The 23,905-nt window shown below is 41.7% G+C and overlaps 1 protein-coding gene across 1 annotated transcript in view; it reads right to left on the bottom strand.

The window, feature by feature from the left end:
* The window catches only part of CASQ2 (calsequestrin 2), a 63,526-nt gene that overhangs the window by 28,916 nt on the left and 10,705 nt on the right, over nucleotides 1-23,905 (bottom strand). Inside the window, exons 2-5 of the mRNA XM_004420621.3 lie at nucleotides 12,530-12,614; nucleotides 9,681-9,781; nucleotides 8,085-8,196; nucleotides 998-1,071 (exon numbers count right to left, since the gene is read on the bottom strand). Coding sequence (XP_004420678.1) covers nucleotides 998-1,071; nucleotides 8,085-8,196; nucleotides 9,681-9,781; nucleotides 12,530-12,614 — 372 coding nt within the window. The remainder of the gene's footprint in view (nucleotides 1-997; nucleotides 1,072-8,084; nucleotides 8,197-9,680; nucleotides 9,782-12,529; nucleotides 12,615-23,905) is intronic.

Below are 23,905 nucleotides of genomic sequence, written 5' to 3'. Positions count from 1 at the left end.
TTATATATATTATGTATGTGTGTGTTGTGTGTGTTATGTATGTATGTGTTGGGTATGCTATGTGTATGTTGTATGTTATGTGGGTGTGGATGTGAGTATGAGTGTGGGTGTGTGGGTATGTGCCCTGAATCTCAAGGGCAGGTACAGAGTCGTCTACATAATGGTGTGGTACAGAGGCAAGGGCACAGGTTTTGGGCACAAATGATCCTAAATTGGGATCTCAGCACTACCATTAATTCGCTGGAGACTCTGGCTATTACTTAACCTTTGTAAATCTTTTTTCCTTATCTGGGAAGTGGAAGTTCATACTTTTTGGAGTTTAGAATAGAGATAGTATAAATGCAGCATATCAAATTGTGCCCAACGTACAGAATGCACTCAATAAATAGTAGCCATTTTAGTAGCAACTGGAGCCAGACTGGAGTACTCGGACCACAGTAGACCCCCAATAAATTACCCATTGATCCAAGGTCCCTCTAGCTCTGCTGTTCTTTGGGTTATAAAAGCACTTGACACATCCAGAAAATAAAGAGCAACTGAATTAAGACAAGTACATCAATGCCATCTCCTGAAGATGCAGGTAACTTTCAGAAGCACCCAGGGCTCCTCCCCATTCTATTCTCCATCCTAACACAGTAGATGGGGAAGGATGCAACCCCAGGAAGGGAGAGGATGGCTCTAAGCAAAAAGGAAGCAGTGACCAGCATCCCGGCACACCCTGGGTTCACACACTTCCCATTCTTAGTGTTCAAGGTGATAAAGAATGGTTCATCACTTTTCACTGGATGTTTTCAGAAATATCCTTCCATCCTCTGAATTAATCATCTTTGTTCTCATCTCTCATTCAATAGTGATTTACTGACTTATTTCTAACACTTGAGAAAGTGTTAATGGATGGAAGATGGTTAATGTTGCTAAAAGAAAAAGTGGTGGAAAGTTCAAACTTTAATATTTGTGCCTACAAAAGTGTTCAAATTGAGGTTTCATAGAAACTTACCCCTTTGTCGAAGGTAGCAAAAAATTTGATGTAAGGCTGGAAGTGTTCAGCTGCCTCTTCAAAAGCCTTATAATCTAAGAGAAAAAGATAAAATGGAGAGATATTTTCAAGATGCATACTGCAGAAATTTCTCTTTTTTAATAATGTAGAGAGAGTGGGAAGCCAATTAATCCTGATTGGATTATTTAAAGATGATTATTAATATATAACATCTAATATAATTATTAATATTAATAATAATTATTATTTAGTAGATATTATTTAGATAGATAATTGTTTGGTATTATTTAAACCCACAGTTTCCCCCAAGGAATTTGAATTGACTGGCATTCAATCATCCAAAAAGGCTCTTTACCACACTTTTATGCATTTTAGGAAATTTGTAGATGGAAAGGAGAAAACAGAAGTAACCAAGAGAGGACAAGAAAGAGAAAAATCAATGTCAAATTCCAAACCAGAAGAGAAAGTTCTTTCAATCAAACTCACTGCTGGTTATAAGTGTGCCCTCTAGAGAGAGTGCAGCCTGCTGTATACATGAACACTAAGTAAGAAGAAAATCCACCTTTGTACATAAAGGAATCTCACTCAAAAATGACATCACAGAAATATTTTAAATTTCTTAGCAGGAGGATCTCTTTTGGTAAATCCCAGTTTTTCTTTCCCTCGTTTTAAGTTTTCTTTTTTTTATTCTGATCGCTTGAGAGCAAGATTTAAAATTAATCAAGCCTATGCTTGACTCTGGTCCCAAACTTGAGTCTAAATTGGTCAAAATAGTCATGAGACCAGGCAAGTGTGGCCATGCTGTGCCTTATGCCACCTAGACAGTTACTTGGTAAGGACATTCATATTCAAACCTTAGTTGTGAGGGTATTGGTAATGGTAATGGTGGCAGTGTTGGTGATTATTCTGCATAAAGTCTATAATCCTGAGAGTCAATGATCCTATGATTCATTCTTAACAAGATTAGCTTTTTTCCATTTCATGGAATTCCATATCCCTTAATCATCAGAGCATTAAGCTTTTGCTGGAATTCTGGGAGCATGCAGAATTTTCTAATACTCAATCAAAAACATTTCAAGAATAATGCTGGCTCAGGGGACACCAAGATGAGTAAGACAAGGACACTAATCGCAAAGACTCACAGCCCAAGGAGGGTTATGGGCCCTTAAAGAATCACAATGCAATATGATAGTTGCTAGAATAGAGGTAAGTGCAATAAGCACAGATGGGAGAAGGGTTGAAAAATTTACAAGATCATCTGTACATACTGATACACAGTCACCTGAACTCATTCTCATAAAAGTAATTGGGTTGTCAGAAAATATATTATATAGCCTGATAGTTGGGGTAGAGGATTGGAGGGGAAGAAGATGGGGGGAGATTTGGAGAATGAATAGAGGGGAGGTGGGAGAGTATAGAAAGTGGAATGGTTAAAGCCATACCTAAATCATTTATCTCCATCTAAAGCAGCAGTGGGATCCATGAGAGTGCTCTGTTCCCTGCCTCCCTGACCCCCTTGTCCCTGATGGACCTCTCCCCACCTGCATGAACTCCTACCTGATGCAAAGCATGGCCTAGACCCATGTCAGGAGAACTCCCTTCTTCTTTTGGGGAGCCAGTCTATATCCTTTTTAAGATGAAGAAAGGTGGAGCAAGCTAACACCCCAGGTTGATGCTTCAAAATGTAGTTAAACCCTTAGACTCACCCAAACGGCAGTTGTCTTCTGGGAAACCTGGTCTAGTCTTCCACTCTGTCTGATCTCCTGTGATCATGAGGCTTTTTTCTGCCCTCATGTCTTGTTTTGGTGCTGACCAGCTCCTTCCTGGCTTTTCCCAGTCTGACTCTCCAGTTACCTTGATACTTCTTTCCCCTTCTGGAGTAGGTTCCTGAACAGTTCAGCCTTCAACCTCTAGCTTACTATAGACTTACCTTAACATTTCCTCACCATTTTTCTCCATCTCAGATGGTTTTCCATACTGGATATTGACCCCTTAGCTCCAGATTGTCCCTAGTTTGGCATTCTTAACCATCAGCTGAGTTCCCCAGGAAGCTCTTGTCAGGCTCTCTCAACACCAGCATCCATAGCTACACACTCAAGCTGGATATGGACCTTCATGCCCAGGCTCCTTGGAAGATGTAGCCTCCTGGTTCTTCCAGATCCTTCTAGTTTGGTCACAAATCTCTTAGGATCCTTCTCTCCCAAGACCATTCCAGTCTACCTACGCTTTAAATTCTTCCAGTTTCTCCACTGTCTCTCCATTGTTTTTGCTCTATAGAAAAGCTTGAGATCATTTGCAAAGCCAATGACCTCTGTGCCATTAAACTTCCTTGATCAATCATCCTCAAACTACATCAGAAATACAGGATCCTCAACAACTGCTTCCCTGGGTGCCTCACCAGCTCCTAGCTTCCCCACCCACTGATCCCATCCTCTTTTCAAAGGCAAGAAGAAACAGACAGAGAAACACGGATGTCTGGGAGAACACCATGATGCTTTCAGTCGGTGTGTGATAACCACAGGTGTATCACAAATGGCTTGATAGACAAATTTTTTATTTATGGTGATAAAACTTACAAAATGTTTTCTACAACCATTCAAAATTTTATAGTATTTAAAATTATATTTGAAAGCAATGGCTCCCTCTAAAAACTCCCTGTGTTCAACAACAATTATTTTCTGCCTAAGACTTTACCAAGCAACACAGCTAGAGAGGCTGCTCCCCTGACTGCCCCACTGAATCTTCTTAGAGTGTGATTGTTTACTTTAGTCCAGGTTTGTTTGTCTTCAGGGATATTTTTTGGTTTGTAAAACTCTAAAATTTTTTTTCTTTTGATTTAACTTACTCTAATGTTCATATTTTCCATGAACATCAATGGAATGTATGATTGCTATCTGTTTATGTTCATAGTCATCATAATCAGTATTACTAACATAATCTGGTATGAGGTATTCCTAAAGAGCATAAAACTGATTTTCTTAATTTTCTGAATTATTTAATTTATCCCTTCCTTCCTTCTTTCTTTCTTTTTTCTAATGCCTATAGATATTAACTACTAACCTCTCTGATTCTTGATGGATTTTAATAGTGTATTATTGTTTGTTTTTATAAATTAAAAAATATTTCTTTCAAAAATAGTAATTGGACATAATTTAATTAAATTAATTCATTAAAGGTGTCTGTAGGCCTTTACAGCTTCAGAAAGCCAAATTTTCAAAATATTTTTGATCATACATGAATGAAAGTAATATTTATATTTTGTCAGTTTTCCATAATTTTAACATTGAATTAAATAAAACTTAACATTTAAATGCCTATTCTATGCTTCATTTTTGATATTTATCCAAGTCTTAAAATGCGGGTAACATACATTATTTAAAAAGCCAATTTCTGAAGCCATAAAGGCTTATAATTTTCTAAAGTATTTTTGTTTAACTATATTTCATTTCTAAGATTATTTTATTTTCCCACAGTAAGGGATTTGCTGGAAAGTCCTCATATTCACAAGATAAAATAGTCCAAAATCATTTGTCACTACTTAGGCAATATAATGAGTATTATCTCAAATTTGGATTTCTCTGCACTGATTATTTTTCTTTTCCTCAGCTTAAATATCTTGTTTATGTGGAAGCATCAAAATAAGAAATTGTACCACACTGCAAACCAAGCTGGCTCCTTAACACAAAACATCCATCTCAAGGGAAAAAAAGGTTTAAGTGTTTTAAAGTTTAGACAAGAGCAAAAAAAAATAAACCCAAAACAGGAGTTTTTCTTTTTGTCTTTGTTTTTACGTTTTTTGTTTTTTTTAACCCTGATCCAGAAGATGACCATATCAAAATAGTCTCATAGACTGGTGAGCCTACAGACATTAGTAACTGAACATGGTTAATAGCACCAGTTAGAAAGAAACTCTGCTGAGACATGCTTGGAACAACAACAATTGTCCTGCAAAGAAGAACCAAACCAAGTTCTTGAGGATGAAACATCCAAAGAAGTAGATGAACACTTTGAAACAGATTTTGGAAACACCCCCCAAATTCATGTCTGATGGTGAGGCTGTAATGACAAGAAGGTGTAAAGATTGTCATTGGGGCTGGCCTGGTGGCGCAGCGGTTAAGTGCACGCTCCGCTTCAGTGGCCCAGGGTTGGCAGGTTCGGATCCTGGGCGCGCACAGACCACAGCTTGTCAAGCCATGCTGTGGCGGCGTCCCATATAAAGTAGAGGAAAGTGGGCATGGTTGTCGGCCCAGGGCTAGTCTTCCTCAGATAAAAAAAAGAGGCAGATTGGCATTGGATGTTAGCTCAGGGCTGATCTTCCTCACAAAAAAAAAAAAAGACTGTCATTGAGTTCATTCTGAAAATCTTGAGATTCAAGCGTTATTTATTCACAGAAAATCTTTGTTATATAAACTTTGTCTGTGGATCCGAATTCCACATAAAACGTTGTGATAAAAAAATGTGACCCCAATAACATCTAAACCTCCATATCCCCTTCTCTTTTTACCTCTAGGTGAAGAAATGGATTCAGAAGACCTGTCTCTGCTATTTCACACTAAAGCAGGCTAACTGTCTAAGGAGAGTTTTATTGAGAGTTTACGAGCTAAGACATGAATTGAAAAAAACCTGTGAATTATACTCACTTTGAAAAACTTCTTGAAGGATAAATTATTGGCTTCAAAACATGCTAGACCTTGCTGAGCTCCTGAATGAAGTTAACTGAAAATTGCAAGGACCATGCGAAATACACAACGTAGACAAAGTTTATCAATTTAAAAGCAAAAATTCAACCTTTAAAAGGAGGTTGAAATGGCTCACTAGTAACTTTATTATTTAAATTTTAAGAAAAATTTGTAAGAGCAGTAGAGCAATACTGCGTATTCCTAAGGAAATGCCTCATCATTATTTTGAAATACATAATATGAAAAAGTTCAATTGGATTTGAAATCTATTCAAATTATCATAAGAAATATTAACACTACATTTGTCAATGAACAGGAAAGTAATAGCTGTTAGATTGAAAGAATGCTTACATCCTTGAAGGGCAATTTAGAGAGTTGATTACTTAAATTCTGTTAAATGGTGAAAAAAGACTGTTCATCAATCCAAGAAAAAGCAATGAATGTTGTCCTGTCATTTGCCACCATCCACATGTGTAAGCAAAGTCTCTTGCCAATGGTGACTATCAAGAATTTGGAGAGGTTATTTAAAGCCTTCATAAGGAATGGCATGTTGCTATTTCAAGCATAAAACCTAATTATCAAAAGCTATATTCTTAGGGGCAAGCACAAGATTCTCATTCAAAATCTAAAAAGATTTTATTTTTACAATGCAATATTTGATATCTTTCTTATTATTTTGTATATTATTATTATATTATATAAAGAAAGTAAAAAAATGTTTTTTCCCCCTAAGCCCAAATCTCTTCCAGTTTACTCCTATGTGTTGTACAGGCATCATCACATTTTGTGTGTGCCGTGACCTGACCAAGCTTGTGAAGTCTGGAAAGTACAGCCCAGTGGTAAGGGTATGAGTTCTAACATCGGATTCCTGGGATTTAAATCTTGACTCTACTATTTATTTGCTAGCTCTGTGATACTGAGTGAGTTAATTCAACCTTTCTGTTCCTTTATTTCCTCATCATTAAAACGCTGATAATAATGGTAACTCTCTCACAAGCTGGTTGTGAGAATGAAATTAAGGCATCTACATAAAGCTCCTGCATAGGCCCTGGCAGGTGTTTTGTGTTAATTAAATGGAGCTATTACTGTTATTAGTTTAGGGTAGGGGAAGATAGGAACTGGAAGACGTGCTCTTTTCCCAATCTTACCTTGCCTCTCTCCTTATCTGCTATCCTGAGCTTAAGTGGGGAGGAGAGAGAAATAGAAGGATGGAAAGGAATGGAAACAATTGGGGGAGGGGGGGAGACACAAAAAGACAAAGGAAAATAGAAGGAAGTGAAATAAAGAGGAGAAGCACCCCAGAGTAGTCAGCATCTATATAGAAATGTGAAAATTGAAAGAAATTCACCTAAAGAAGAATGGGGGCGAAACTTCCTGGCCAGCCTCCTTCCCCCAGCACACTCTTAAGGAGGGTGAATAGAGGCTTTTATGTAGAAAATGAGAAGACAGTTAAGTTTGGGTCGTGGGAGACAGAAAATTGGTGGGTTGTCGATGAGATGACTAAGGATGCCAGTTGGCAGATGGGGTAAAGAAACAGCTTTGCAAGTAATTTCAAAATATTTTGGAGTTTCCAGAAATGGTCGTAATCAGCCCTTATTTTCACCTCCCCCGTGTACTAATGCAACCAGATTCTCTTTCCTAGTTATGCCTACTCCCCCTAATACTTTCCCTCCCTCCAAGGCTGAGACACCAGAAAAAAGCTTAACTCATTGGGTCCATGCTGCTAAAGCAGTTTAAAAAAATGTGCTCAAGTAGTTAGCCTTCCTGGTCTCTTCTCTTCCTGACTCTTCCTAACTCCCACTCACCACCCTCTCACCCCGTATGGGTTGTGGTGATGCTATGGTATGTTTCTGTGCCCACCCAAAACCTGGCCACAAAGCTTTCAAAGGAAATATACCCAGGGTGTGGCCGTGCCACTGCAGGCAGCCTCGGTGGTCAGCGGGGGTTGACTAGCAATTTTCCACATTGTGCTGCAGCTGCTAAGCCCATCCCTACCCCAATTTTCCTCTAATGCTGTCCAAGTGACTGAGAAACTCTCCAACTGGTGACCACGGGAGCTGCCAATGTCAGGGAGACAGCCCACTATTTGTCTCATTTGGGGGAAGAATCCTATTGGTAGGTGGGCAGGTGGAAAAAGTGGAGGAAGGGCTATTCTCTCTTCTTTAAAACGCTCAACTCCCCTTCAAGGCCAGAGAACATGGCTCAGTCTTTAATGTTCTTTCAGCTCCTCTTCCTGTTTTGCATAATTTTTTGCACGTGTCCCATTGCACAGGGTGCAAGGAAGATTCTCCCTCTATTCTACGCAGCACAGGATATGCTGATGGCCCATTCTCTTTATGGATAATCTATTATAAATTGCTGGGAAAATAGCTTTTAGACTGACAGGCTGGTGTTGACAGACAACTTACATTCTGAGTCCTGACTCTTGAAAAACCCAATGAGTTTGATCTGGTCCTCAATGCGTTCAAAGGCTTGGACTTCCAGTTTGCTGTTGATGATCTCCACAGGATCTTCAATTAGCTGGAATGCCACACACATACACAAAATATGTTGAAATAAGAGAACTGTTCCTTGCCCAGTGGGGAAATGAGGCACATGTGTAGAGTGCTTTGGAGGGAAGTCATGGATTTTGTGCTTGGTGCCTCAGCATCCATCCCACTATCCCCCAGTGAGCTCAGCAGTAGTGCCTTTTGAGGAACTGACCTTACCTCAAGGGGTTAGCTGATTGGTCTGGGGGCAATTCTATTTCTCTTGCCAGTTATTGATTCAGGAATGGCAGACAACCCAATTCTGGCCAATGACTCTCCAGGGTAGACTGGCTGAAGGCCTTGGGAAATTTCTCCTTTCCTTTTAAGAGAGCAATGGGAGGCCAAATGTTTTTCCCCTCATTGGAGGAAATGTGATGTATCAGCTTCTGCTGCTGGCTATCTTATAACCAACTTGAGAACAGTCAGCTTGAGGACAAAGCCAACGTAATGAAAAGAGCATTTTCTGTGATTTACAGAGAAAAATGGAGTTAGTGTCCTGATTCGATCAAATCTAAATCTGCCCTCACTCTGGTCTTCCATGTATGTGGGTCAATCACACTGCTCATTGTTTAAGGTAGTTGAGTCTGGTTTGTGACGTGCATCTGAAAGCCTTCACTTAGCCGATAGAGCTAGGACAGTGTCATGTTGGCCCAGAGTTGTTCTGTTGCCCTCTCAACTTTTTTAGGGCTTGTGGGTATGGGTCAATGAGAGGGGCAAGCAGAATCTATGGGCACTTTTTTGTAGGAGGTGGCCTTCAACTCACTTCTGACTCTCTCTCTGGGTTTTTGAGACTGTGAAAAAGAGGCAACAGGCCACTGTCGACTAGCTGGTAGATAGGGAACCATCAGTATTGGTGTTCCTTATCTGTTCAGGAATCTGTGTTCAAAAGCATTTCACTTCACAGCTGTTATTGAAAGTGTAAGTTTATCTATGGATAAAATATTTTTATAGTGTTTGTTCCTCTATTTGCCTGAGCATATGGATCTGAGGGTGTTGTACCTCCATGGCTGAGAAGGAGTGTGATATTTGGGGGCTCATTAGCCCTGCCTATTTTATTGGGCCCTGAGGGTAACTCAGCTGATTGTTACTCCTCTCCCTACTGATCTTCAGGGGAAGATCCACCTCTCCTTCCCACACTCCCCAGCTCCTCTTCAGAAGCCCTGGAACAAAGCCAGGGGGATTTCAGGGGATGTTGGTGTATAATTGCTAAGAGAATTAACATGTTACTGCTACAAAGTCCTGATTTGTGACCCTTTGGTCACTAATAAAACTGTTTCTAAGGTGACTTAAGGGCCAGCTTCCCAGTAGAAGTGAATGGTGCTGAGATGCAGGCACTCAGTTTTTCGTGAAGCCTGAGAAATCTGTCTTTGACCAGGTCAAGTTAGCTAGTTTCTCTACTCTTACTTTGGGGTTTTACTTCCCCCTATCTTTAAACCCAAACAGCTCCACGCAGGGCCACTGTGCATAAATGCTTACGTCCAAGAGAAACTCCACCAAGACATCAGCTGCAAACTCGCCATCAAACTCAATTGTGCGATCACCCTTGAGAATATACAAGCTTCCTTCTTCATCAAAACCTGGAAGAAACAAGAGTCCCCAGGACAAGGTCATCCTGACGTAAGAAGAGCCATCTTGTTGGCCGAGGTCTGGCTCAGGGTCCCTGGGTGACAGTGGGGTCATGATCAGTGGAACCAGCATTAACCTCAGGATCAGTTCCCTAGAAACCACACTTCAGAGGGGCTCCCAAAGTGGAAATTGAAATTGAAATAGTCAGGAACCAACAATTCTACTGGACTTTAACTTGCAAGAAAAGTCTATTCTCCACTCTACCACTGCTTTAATTTTCCAAAAATATTGCTGACCCCACTCTCCTTATCAAAACGTTTTAATGCCCACTGCCCACTTGACTCCTTAGTCTGCCATTCAAGTCCCTCCACAACCTAGCACTAATCGTAGCCTTCACATTCTCCCTTGGGTAGCCCTGCACTCCTTTGAGAATGGCTTTCTTAATCCCTGTGTACTCCCTTTGCTTCTTGCCCACGTGCTGATGTGAAAGGGTCACAGAGCGTGATTCTCTATGCAGATGTTCTCTTCGTTCCCCAAATTTGGAGTGACCTCCACCCCCCCGTCCATCTTGGTCAATTCCTTCAGGTCTCAGCTTAAGGACTCATTTTTCCCAAGAAGGCCACCCCAATCTCCCTAGCCACTGTTGATCTTCTCTCAGCTCCATTTACAGGTACTCACTCTAACGTAAGCTCTCTAAGGGTAGGACCACTATCACCTTGGTATCCCAGTGCCTAGCACAAAGCCTGGACACATTAGGCACCCCATAAATGTCTGTGGCCAGAATGAACAGCTTGCTTTTCTATTACAGCTGAATTCTGCACATCTTATTCTCCCAGTTAGCTGATAATGCTGCAAGGGCAGGTTCGGTATCTTCTTTTCTACTCTCCATCACTCTCAGCATAATGCTGTGTACTTTAACAAACGTTTGCTGGAAAACTGCATTTCCCCCCAGGAATGCTAAATAGCTGAGGCTGGCTTTTAGTCCAACTGCATGGCATCCTTAATTCCTTAGATTAATTGTTTTCAAACTCTCTAGTAGCCGGAGAATGCTTTCTCCAAATGAACTCTTCTGAAGAACCTCTAGGGAAAGAAAGTCTGGCCCACTGCCTGCTGTGTCCCAGGGCACATCTGAAGAGTCCTGGGCACATAACAGAGCACCATTTGTAAATCTAAAGGAGCAATGTGCTAGGTATCCTTGAAGCGGGAATGACTGATCACAGAGGGGACCATAGGGAGCACCAGCCAGTGTCCTGTTGTTGGATTTTCTCTGAGTAAAACCAGTCAGGAGGCTACTGCACTAGTTCAGGCACAGCCTGATGGAGACCAAACTCAGGCAAATGGAAGAGAGGGTGAAGACGAAGGAGCAGCTTCAGAAAATACAACTGTCCTACAAACTCGGAGGATCATAGAAAGAACTGCCCCGGTTCCTCCAGGCTGAGCTTGGAGAAAGGTTCATTTAGACATTGGAGCCCCAGCACGCCCTCCACTGGGAGAATATCCACCAGTCCATTCTTACAAACGCTTGGCCAACTTGTCCTTTCTAAATTTTTAGATGGCTGGAACATTAGTGTTTTCCTCCAACTAAATTTACTAGAAATTCCCCCAAATTCAACTTCTCATTAAAACAATGGGAAAGGAGAAGACTAGGGAATCAAGACGTGCTGGGGAAGAAGAACTCATTAAATCACTTTTGGCTAGGGAAAGAGTTTAACATATTTTGCTCCCCTGCTCAAGGGGAAAAAAATTCCTTAATTTGTCTCCAGGGAAAGAGATACCCCAGACATTTTTAATAATTAATTATCATTTTATAGTCATGAGTTCTTCCTTGTGTCTAACCTAAACGCTGTGTCCTAAAATTTAAATCTTAAAAAAAAGCTCTGGTCTTCTTGAAAATAAAATAGAAAACAGCTGTTTTTAATTCTCTATGGTAATGAACTTTCATGTACCTTGAAGCTATTTATTGAGCCACCACTAATCTTTCTTTTTCCCTGTGCTTACTACTCCAAATCCAATTAACCTTTCTTCAAAGGTCCTGTTTTATAACCTCCTGCTATTTTTTTAATAGCCATTCTTCACTGGTCATGCAGAAAAAGCAAAATGGGCAGCACATGTGTGTGGGTATTTGAAAACCAGAGGAGTTACCTATACGCGCTCTCCTTGGGATTAGAGGAGTAAGAATCTTCAAGTGCATCTGCACTTAAGCGTGACATATTGACACAAGAGATTACATCTTGCACTGCATAGTCACTTAACCGTACCTCATCTAAATCCTCCCTCTCGTCCTTGGTGATATTGCCCAGCTGGGATTTACCCTGAAATTTAGAAACCACTGGCACCCCAGAGTCACTACGATTAATGCTATCTTTTGTACCAGCCATGAGGTAAGGAAATAACAGGTGATGGAAGCAGAGATTTGGTCTCCCCCGGAGAGATCACCATGGCGGTGAGAACGAGAAGCTGGCCTTTTAACCTGCTCTAGGAGCTGAAAATTGAGGTTGGAATCTTTAGTGTCAGTTTCTGCAGGAAGAAACTCTCTTCAATGAACTGATACAAAGAAATATTAGATGATTGATGTGAAACTATTCAATTCAGGCCAATATTTACTGTCATGAAACTCTTCCCCAACCCAAGACTAAGGTATGCAGGATCATTTTATATTTATTTAAAAATAGTCCAGTTATCATGCAAGAAGAAATGAAACTGTACATTTTTTTGAAAGACACCTTTGTTCCTGATATATCTCAAAAAATCACACTTACCCAGTTTCTTGGCAAGCTTGGCTTCTTTCTTGGCATCCACCATCACAAAGCCTATAGCTTTATGTTCCAGGACCTGGGCCACAAGCTGAAGGGAAAGACAAGTCAGAGAGTAAGTGGGCTGAGGGCAGAAAGATGGTAGAATATATCAGGGCATAATATCGATGTATTGACAGGAGAGTTTTCCTCATACTTCCTGTTACTCTGTGACCAAGTCAAGCAGCAGCAAATGGATTCTATGCTCAACCCCTCAGGAGAAGGACAATTCAACAGAATGCTGAGAACCAAGAAGAGAAACTGTGAGTACCAGAAGGAAGATATAAGATTTGGAAAAATATATCCACTGTCACACACCCTTCTCTGCCTTCAGAATTGTGAGAGAGCAGAACCAGAAAGGAAGCAAAGAGTACTCGATACCCATGCATACCTGATACGGGGCTCTGAGCCCTTCCTCAACCACCAAATGAACCTGGGGGGAGCGGGGGTGGGGACACAAGAAGATTCCAGATAGGCTGAGGGACCTTAAAATAAAGGAGACCTGTGTCCCCAATACCCAAGCATAGTCCTCGAGTCCCCCCAATCACTGGGTTTGTGGAGTAGGAATGCCCACTGGGTGTATCTGGCAAATAGACCCGAAATGGCCTCAAGGTTTCCTGCAGCCCATTGAGAGGAAGAACTAATATGATACTTGGAGTGGACCCATCAGCTCCAAAGGTGAAGAGGAGGCAGCAGTGTTCTAGGTGGACAGACGGCTGAACACTACTCTGGGTGGACACCAGCATAGATGATGATACCAAGCACAAGATTAGCATCGAGTTAATGAATCCCTGAAACTTAGATAAAAGCAGATAGGGAGACTCGCAACTGACTGAGATCTAACTCCTGCCATCTAGCTGAGTGGGGGCTTGAAGTAGAAATAGAGTGGAGGCAATACCAGAGAATCATGAAGTACTAATATTACTTTTTTTTTAGTTAAGCTTTTTTTAAAGGTAACTGTAGATTAACATGCAGTTATAAGAAATAATACAGAGAGATCCCATGTACATTTTACTTTGTTTCCCCCAAAACAACATCTTGCAAAACTATAATACAATATCACAAACTGGATATCAGCATTGATGTGGTCAAGATACAGAAAACTTCCATAACCACAAGGATCCCTCACGTTGTCCTTTTATAGTCACATCTACTCACTTCCACTCTCCTCTCCTCCCTGACCCTTGGCAACCACTAACCTGTTCATTTCTATAATTGTTTTCATTTCCAGAATGTTATGTAAATTAAATCATACAGTATGTAACCTTTTAGGTTTGGCTTTTTTTACTCATCATATTTCTCTGGAGATTCATCCAGACTGTTGCACGTATCAGTAGGTCATTCCTTTTTATTACTGAGGAGCATTTCCATGGTATGGAGGTACCAGAGTTTGTTCAATCATTCGTCCATTGAAGGACATCTATCTGGGCTGTTTCTAGTTTTTGGCTATTATGAATGAAGCTGCTATAAACGTTTGTGAACAGGTTTTTGTGTGAAGGCTAGTCTTAATTTTTCTAGGATAAAGACTGAGGAATGCAATCACTGGGTTGTATGTTAATTGCATGTTTACTTTTTAAAGAAACTGCCAAACTGTCTTCCTGAGTGGCTGTACCACTTTACATTCCCACCAGCGATGTGGTGATGTGTGATCCAGTTCTTCTGCATCCTTGTCAGCATTTGGTGTTGTCACTATTTTTTATTTTAGCCATTCTAACAGATGTGTAGTGCTATCTCATTATGGTTTTAATTCGCATTTTCCTAACGGCTAATGATGTTGCACATTTTTTCGTGTACTTATTTGCCATCTGTATGTTCTCTTCCATGAAACGTCTGTTCATGTCTTTTGCTTATTTTCTAAGTGGATTGTTTTTTGATTTTTGAGAGTTCTTTAATATTAGTCCTTTGTCAGATATGTAGTTTACAAATATTTTTCTCCCACTCTGTAGCTTATCTTTTCATCCTCCTAATAGGATCTTTCACAGAACAAAAGTTTTAAATTTTGATGAAATCCAATTTATCAGTTTTCTATTTATGGATTTTGCTTTTAATGTTAAGTCTAAGGACTCTTTGCCTAGCCCTAGATCCTGAAATTTCCTATTTTTTTTCCTAAAAGTTTTATAGTTTTACATTTAAGTCCCTGATCCGTTTTGAGTTAAATTTTGTGTAAGGTGTGAGACTTATGTTGAAGTTCGTCTTCTTTTTTTTTTTTTTGCCAATGGATGTCCAACTGTTCCAGTACCATTTGTTGGAAAGGCCATCTCTCCTCCATTGAACTGCTTTTGCACCTTTGTCAAAGATCAGTTGACACAATTATGTGAGTCTATTTCAGCTTTCTCTATTCTGCGCCTCTGCCATAGTCTTGATTATGGCAGCTACATAATAAGTCTTAAAAGTGGGTTGACTACCTCTTCCCACTTTACTCTTCTTTTTTGAAATTGCTTTAGCTAGTCTAATTCCTTTGCATTCCATATAAACTTGAGAATAATCTTGTATATATTTACAAAAAAATATCTTACTAGGATTTTGATAGGAACTGCATTGACTCTCTAAATCTGTATATCAACTTGGAGAGAATTGACATATTTACTATGTTGAGTCTTCTATTTCATGAACATAGTATGTCTCTCCATTTATGTAGACCTTTGATTTCTTTCATTAGCATTCATACAAGAATTGTGCATGTTTTATTAGAATTATACCTAAGTATTTAAATTTTTGAGTGATTGCAAATAGTATTGTATTTTGAATTTTGGTGTCCAAGTTTTTATTGCCTATAAACACTTGGTAATTGGTTTTCATATGTTTATCTTGTATGTTGCAACTCTGCTGAACTATTATTAATTCTAAGAGGTTTTTGGTTTTTTTTTTTTTTTGTAGATTCCTTGGGATTTTCTATATAGACAATCATGTCATCTGCAAATAGGGACAGTTTATTTCCTCCTTTCCAATCTGTATGCCTTTTATTTCCTTGGATTTCCTTGTTACACTAGAGAGAACTTTCACCACTATGTTGAATAAGAGTGGTACGAGTGGACATCTATGCCTCGTTCTCGATCTTAGGGATTTGTCTATTTTTCCTTTCGGTTCTATCAGTTTTTACTTCACACATTTTGCAGCGCTGTTGTTTGGTACATATACCTTTAGCATTTCTTGTTTTCTTGGATTGATCCTGGCTCTACAACTTGTGCTATACATCCCTCTACTTTCTCTTCAATGGTTGCTTCTTTCATTTCTCTCTTCATTCCTATGTCTTCCTTCATTTTTTCCCAGCATCTGTGGCTTCTCCCTTGGATTTCCTCTCCTGTATAACTTCTCTGAGGGCTTTCTTTGCCTATTCATTCTTCCCTCCCTGACCTTCTCACAGGCTATCCATTCTCTTTCTTTCTCTCTGGCTCCTAACCACTCCCATTCCTCTAAGGATAAGGATATGGGGAAGAAGCACAGAGAGCTGCTCTATGGAGTGCCCCTGGTGACTGGAGCTGGAAGGGCAAGTCACAAACGACACCACCATCCCTCGTGCAGTTTTCTCTCCTTTTTTGGATTTTGGCTGAGACTAGAGAAGGCTTAGGATGCAAGACACCATCATCAGTGTTTATATTATGACTCATCTTGAGCTTTCCCGCAATGCTTAAATGGGCCAGTCTTTCTGCAAAGTCACTTGGCTTTACTCTATTGCATTCAATTTATTAGACAAGGTCATTTTTGAATGAGTTTTCTGGTTTTCAGTGTAAGCCACCATGTCTTATTTAATGCTGCCAAAACTTTAACTTAAATGTTCCCTTGTCTATAATTCAAGATTAATGATGACGAGACCTAATGGCTTTGTGATATTAGTAAGTACCCCTATTCCTAGAGCATGAGTCTTTAATAGTGGTTCTTAAACTTCAGTGTGCATAAAAATCACCTAGGGTGCTGGTTAAAATGGGGCTTCTTGGGCCTCAGCAACAGAAATTAGAGAATAGGGCTGGGGTGGGGCTCAGGAATTTACATTTTTGCAAACCACACTACCACACCCGATGATTCTGACACAGCAGATCTCATCGACACTCTGGAAAACACTGCTATAAATGTCTTTCATCCAAAAGTGATATGGCGTAATGTTTTCCAGCTGTGACCCACAGGCCCATGCTTGGCCCCATCGGCCCCTTTACCTTAGGCATAGGAGAGAAATATTAACAATGGTAAGAATATAAAAGATTAACTCTGAGAATTAAACAGAGAATTTAACTCTGACCTCTCAAGGCACGCCACCATGTTTTGTTGGTTTTTATGTAGACGGAAATGTGTGCCTCTTCTAGGCATGTAAAGCATGGCCTTCTAGTTACCTTATTGATATTTATATACGACTATGAAGACATACGAGTGGAAGATGTTATCTCAGATGATCTCATTCTGTTTCCCTGGTTTCCTATTTAAGCATAGCCAATCACTGTCCTAGGCATGGATGGATAGACAGAGCTGGCAGTCACAGATGGACCAGGAACCCACACTAGCTGAGACCTGCCCACGTCCTCCTTGGCACACTTATGTATAATCTCTGCGGCACCCCATCACTCTCGCCTCCCACCGTGATTAGGCCCAAAGTCTGCCCTCGTGAGCTCTGTCATCACTTCCGTCAGCCCTAGCAAGCACCCTTCATGGGTCTAAGCCAAAAGTGGCCAGGGCTGGCAGCAACCTAAGAGAGTGCAATGAGACTGAGTGAGGGGAGAATGGCTGTAGTGAAAGCCCAAGGCCTTCTGGGCTGACTCCTGACATGACTGGCACCCCCCAGGACCAGGAACCCCTGCTGGGCTAGGATAACAGGCCAGACATTGTCTGCCTCTCACACTAGGAACAATCTTATCTCTGCCTTTGCGCTAGCCCTAAATCTCTAGCTCATGTGTTCCTTTCTCCACTCTCCTGCAACCCACTCTCACTGTGCTCTCTCAGGTTGCTGCCAGCCTTGGCCACTCTTGGCTGCAAAGCCCAGCTCTAGACTCATCTTTCACTCCAGCCTCCTTTCTATGAATTCCCATAGCCCATCACAGGGACACAGCACTCTGACACTTATTTTGCAATTGTTGGAGTTGTGTATAACTCCCTTCTGTATTACAAATCTTCCCTCCCTGAGAAGAAGGACACCATTTTGTGCTTCTTTTGCAACTTGTGTAGTTCCTTAGAGACACTCAGCATACTTTGGATGAATGGATGGACTGGCCCGAGTAGTTCACAAGTTCAGGGGACCTTTGAGCCAAAGACGGAAGAGGCAATTATCACCAATTATAGTGATTAAGCATTACAAATATGAGGCGGAGAAAAGATAGAGTCAATATGTCTCCTAAATTCTCAGAAAACTGCAGACTTTTCAGATCTGACTGCAATTTTCTCCCGTTGACCTATAATCTTTGTTCTGCTAGTTTTGTTTGTTTGCTTGTTGGGTTGGTTGGTTACTTCTCAGACAGTCTTGCCTATTGCCCATCTTAGAGAACGTGGGTTCTCTCTCATCAGTTGGTACGTGCAGCCCCTGGACACTGGTGCAGCGCTCATTCTTTCCAGAAGCATCAGGATTTGCTTTGGACACTGCTGATTCTTTTGAGTACAATAATAACTTTTTAAAAAGTTCTATTAAATAATATGCATAATTCAATAGTAAAGAACTGGATATTCATAGTATACCCTTACTCTCTCTTTTATATATATATATATATATATATATATGGCATTGTATAGGTATTTATTGCATCACCATTACCTCTGTAATGATGGGGTCAAAGTAGATCTCATCTTTAAGTGAATAAATGACCCAGGGATCATATATCCCTGTGGTTAAGAGTACGAAATTCTTGAAATCAGAGACGTGGATTCCTGACTTGGTCACAAGTGCTGTGACTCCACTGTAAAATATGAACAATAACAGTATCTATTTCATAAGACTGCTTTGAAGATTAAATGAGATAATGCATGTAAAGGCTTCACACAATTCTTGGCATGCAGAAGTGCTTATTAAATGTTAGATTTTCTTCATATAATATTACGACAGCTGGATAGGGTTCTGGACCTTGTGCCAATTCAAAAATACCAAAGCCTGATGTATTGGAATGGAAAGAGAACAGTAACTCTTAATTGAAGACCTACTATGTTCAAGTCACTGTGCTAAACTAAAATGTGTGAGATACACTTCAGCGTCAAGGACTTGTGATTTCATTAGGGAGGAAGCTAAAGAAAAATTAGCTGGTAGGTGCTGAAGGACTAGGATAGAAAATAAGAGCTTTGGAGACCTAGAGAGGGAGAGCTCATGGGCAGGGAGGTCAAATCATGCAGAGCCTGGTGGGCTGTGATAAGCAGTGTGGATTTAATTTCCATGCACTCAAGATGAAGTCTAAAATCCCTACCATGGCCAACAAGGCTGTGCATGGTTTGGCCCATTTGCTTCTCCAACCTCATTCGGGACCCCTCTGCCTCTTACTTAATACACTCTTCTTCAGTTCCTTGAAACATCAAGCTCTTTCCACCTCAGGAGGTCTTTGCACAGGATCGTGTCGCTCGGCTGTGCTCCCAAGCCCTGGGCTGGGCACAGGCTGCAGCTGCCTTCAGGGGACAGCTTGTTTGAATTCACACGAAGGCACTAGCCGTGCTCTGCTCCCACGTATGCCCTTTCCTCCATTCTTCAGCAACTCCTGCTTTCCTTGAAGTCCACATGTAAAACTCAGTCCCTCAAAAGGCATTCTCTGACTCCCAGGCTGAATTGGGTGCCCTTTTTACACTTGCCTATAGCGCCCTGTGCTTTTCCTTCACAACGCTTTCTCAGTTTGCGTGTACACGTTAGCTTATACCATCATTTGTCTATCAGCTATCCATTCGATAGCCTTTAAGCTCCATGTCCATGTCTATTTTTCTCCCCTGCTACCTCTAGCATCTAGTATAGTACCTGAGCAGAGTAGATTTCAAAAAATATTAGTTTCTTGCCCTCCATATGATTTCACTCATATGTGAAATCTAAAAAACAAAACAAAACAAAAAAACCCCAAACTCTTGGGCACAGAGAAGAGATTGGAGGTTGCCAGAGGTGGGGTTGGGGGGTTGGCGAAATGGGTGACGGTGGACAAAAGGTACAAACTTCCAGTTATAAGATAAATAAGTCCTGGGGATGGTGACTATAGTTAACAATACTGTATCGCATATTTGAAAGGTGCTAAGACAGCAGATCTTAAAAGTTATCACAAGAAAAAAAATTTGCAACAATGTGAGGGGATGAATGTTAACTAAACTTACTGTGGGGATCATTTTGCAGTATATACATATATCAAATCATTATGTTCGTTATATGTCAATTATATCTCAATTTAAAAAATTTGTTTCATTCAACATTTTTGTAAAATGAAAATAACAAGAAGATATTAAAGGCATCTGGTTACATTAATTAATGGAGATGTTGTATTGCTAAATTCATCTGCAAAAGGAAAAAGTAATAAACACTGCCAAAATTTTTTCCCATCATTTAAATCCCAAATTCATAGGATGAATATTCAATTCCAGATTTTCAAGAAAATCTACTTCTACAGATCTGAAACCCATCCTGAAAAGTAGAATTGTTACTCTATTTTGTATTTGTATACTGAATGTACTACTATATCATATGCATGTTGCACATGAAATAGTCTTTAAGTTGTAATTTTAAGGAACTATGTGGTAGGTACCACCTTTAAAGTATGATGTGAAAATGTTTAAATTAAGCAATTTCACATGAAAATTGAGATTTCCAGCTTTCCTTGAAAAATCAGAAGAGCTGCACCCACATCAGAACCCTGCAGAAAAAAAAAAAATTAGTTTCCTAAGTAAATTAATGAATGAAAGTGAAGACTGCTTGGAAGAGAAGAGGCCAGCTAGAGCTTGAACAAGGAGGAGAGTATAGAAAAGCAGAGGAGAGCAGTGAGAGCATCCCAGGGAGAAGAAACGGCAGAAGTGAAGGTTTGGAAGCGCAAAGGTGCGGGGTGAGTGTAGGAGAGCAGGCTGACTGACCTGAGCAGAGGGCTTATTTGGGGGAGCAGTGTGTTTAAGGCATATGAGAATGTGCAGGACTTGGAATATTAGGACTAGCAGTTCTGATTTGGGAGATGTTCGAGGAGAAGAACAATATGGCCGATATGAGTTGGGGAGGGTTGTTCTCAGGGCATGGACCAGACAGACAGAAAGGAGAGTGGAAAGGAAAGGCATCCAGTTGGGAGACTGATGCCATAGTCTGAATGGGAGAGGACTGGTCTCAGACCAAGGCGGTGGCAGCGGATGAAGAAGTAATTTGTGAGGTGGTTACAAGTGGAGAATCAGACTGCTAACTCTTCCACGGCTTTGGAGAGAGAAAGGAGGGGGACCAAAGGAGAGGAGTAGGCAAGATGATTCCAGGGTCTCCAGCCAGGGAGCAGAGTGAAGGACAAAACGGTGATGTCAGGAGGGCATGCCAGAACCCAGGGCAAGGTTCTCAGCTTGGATTTACATGTAATGAGTTCATGACAATGGTAGTCCAGCCAAGAGCTGGAGGTGCCGACCTGGAGCTCGAGGAGAGGTCCCAAATGGAGTTGTGCAAGTGAGAGGTGAAGGCGTGAGGGTGGGAGACATCTTCAGGGAGGAGAGTGTAGGAAAAAGCCACAGGGTCGAGGACTGGCATTCTCGTAGGAGGTAAGAGCAAGAAGAGGAGCCTGCCCCTGAGGCAGAGAGGACTGTGGGAGAAGCAGGAGGAGGACAATGAACAGAGTGCTGTCACTCCAAAGTCACCGGAGGAAAGAACCTCCAGAAGGAGTGGGCAGTTGGATCGAATGTTGCAGGAAGTCACGGAGGGTGGAACCACCATGAGGTGTCTCCTTTCAGGACGGGTAAGTCACGGGTGACCTTTTAGAGAAGAGCTGGGACAGAAGCCAAAGCACTGGGAGTTAAGCTGTTGAGTGGGTGGCAAGGACACGTTAGAGCAGGTGTGGATCACTGGTCCAAGAAGTTTGCCCATGAAAGGAGGGGGAAACTAACACAGCAGCCCCGGGGGCACGTTCCCTGGGCTGCGTGACTGCTCCCTGGCCCTCAGAGGCCAGGACACGCAATACACCAGGACTATATGTCTATGTAAGCCCCTCAAGTCCAGTCCCTTTGTAGGACTGCTCAGCCCAAATCCAGGGCCAGATAGGAAGAAAGCTACATTTGTGCCACTTCTCAAGAACTATCTGCATGGAGAAGAAAGACTAATTTGCTTCATGGTCAGAGGGAAGGTGGGGAAGGCGTGGGGTAGCAGAGAAAAGAGAGTGGTTACTTATCAAAGGGAGCTGAGTGGGGGTTACTTTCTGCGGGGTCGAGAGTCTGAAAAAAAATCGAGGACTGAGGAGCCTGGGGGAAAATGTCACAGATCTTTGCTCAAAGTAAATGTCCCTCAGGCTAGTCATTAAAAATACCCTGGCTGTGATCCTGCTTTTTCCGTGTAAGCCAAGAGCCAAACGGCTGACTACACCCACTGTCCCTGATACCATCTGGCGGCATGTCAAGCAATTCAACAACTGTGTGTTCTCCTCCGAAACCGGAGAGCTGACGCTTATCTCCGGTAATCTCCTGTCACTTTCCACCGCCCTCAAAGGAGGCCTGGGCTATGTATAGTTGGGGAGCTGGCACATGATGTGTCCTTGCAAGAGGCGGGCGAGGGAATGGAACAGCTCTTTTACGAGATTCAAGGGAACACTGGGGCCTCTCGATGCTGGATTGGGTGGCCTCTGAAAGAGCCTTGGGGGAGAAGAAAGCTGTCTATTGTTTTTATTGGCACTTTTGGGCTATCACCTTGGTCGATGCCAAGGAAGAGACCCAAGGGCCAATGCTGTGTGTTCTTTCTACTCTACCACGTTGAGAAGCAGTATAACAACAATAAAAATAGCATCTCATGGGTGTTTGCTCCAACTGCTCCAACACCTTACAGGAATTGTCTTATTGAATCTTCACAAAACCTACATGAAATAAGTTTGCAAATGAAGAAACGAAGGCACAGAGAGGTTAACCAACTTGCCAGGGCCACACAGCACTTAAGTGACACAGCTGGGATTCCAACCCCAACACTCTGGCTCCAGAGCCCAAGCTCTCATCCATTATATTCCACTCCCTACACCTGAGCCTCAGAGGGATGTAGGCCCAAATCCTGGCTCTGCTGTTTATCAGCTATGAGACTCTGAGCAGGTTGCAACTTCTCTGATCTCCATTTTCTAATCTAAAAACATGAGATCTAATTCTCGCAGGAGGAACGTGTATGCAAGTGCTTAGTAAATGTTTGTTCTCTGTGAATTCACTGTGGGACAAACCCATTACACTAAGCCATGCTTCTTGAACCTGAGCCCACATCAGCATCACCTGGAGGGAAGCCCGGTGAAAACACAGATTGCTGGGTCCACACCAGAGTTTCTGATTCAGCAGGTCTGGGATGGGACCCAAGAATCTGCATTTCTGACAAGGGCCCAGGGGATGCTCATGCTGCTGGTCCCGGGCCCACACATTGAGAACCACTGCTCTACAACCACCTCCAACACACAATCACGATCTTTCACTGTCTAGCGCTTTGTGTTGTCCAAACTGACTGAATGAGGGAGGCTATTCCTGGAGGCCAGGTTTTCTTCTCTTCATACTAAAAATATTGTTGCAATGGGATTTTAAAAACTATATTTGACTGATATGGGGCTAGGCCGTGCCCTTTTCCAGTTTTTCTCAGCAGAGCTCTGTGCTTGACAGCCTGTGAAAACACAGTCTGGCAGCCTGAACCCTGACATCCTCTAGTAACCCCCTCCTCAGTCTTCCCCGGGAAGAGTTCCACAAAGTAGTCATTGCATTCTTGGAGCCAGAGAGAGATCATTCCTTTTCTGGCTAAACCTTCCCTAGTTTGGTGCACCTCATTAAAAAAATAAAAGGTGGAGGGAGGGCTGCGGCTGATGGAGAGACCTCCTCAATGTAAAACGATGACTGGCAGGAGAGATCTCTGACTTGTCTTACCCATAGCGCACAGGAAAAAGCAGAAGAGAAACCTGTTACTGCTCGGCTGAACCTTAAGAAATGTCCAACTGGTGTTTATTCTGATAACATCTGCTAATGACAACAGGGACCGTGGATAACTGACTTGCACAGAGAGCTGGAGGTGGGAGTGCGCTTTCACATACGCAATAATTTCAAGACCAGCCCTTTACTGAGCACCAAACGTGTGTGGTTCATTTACACATGCCACCTCTTTTCTCTTCACAAGAACCTTGTGATGAGGGTGTTGTGTTTCTATTTTACAAAGGAAGGTGCTCAGCCTGCAGGAGTTAAGTGACCTGCCTGTGGTCACACGGTTAGTGCAAGGACTTGACAGTCAAGGAC

Source organism: Ceratotherium simum, chromosome 2, assembly GCF_057802395.1.
Source record: "Ceratotherium simum simum isolate JZ-2026a chromosome 2, ASM5780239v1, whole genome shotgun sequence".
Lineage (NCBI taxonomy): Eukaryota > Metazoa > Chordata > Mammalia > Perissodactyla > Rhinocerotidae > Ceratotherium > Ceratotherium simum.
Note: the sequence above shows the minus strand (reverse complement) of the source record. Positions and strands in the feature narration are given on the sequence as shown.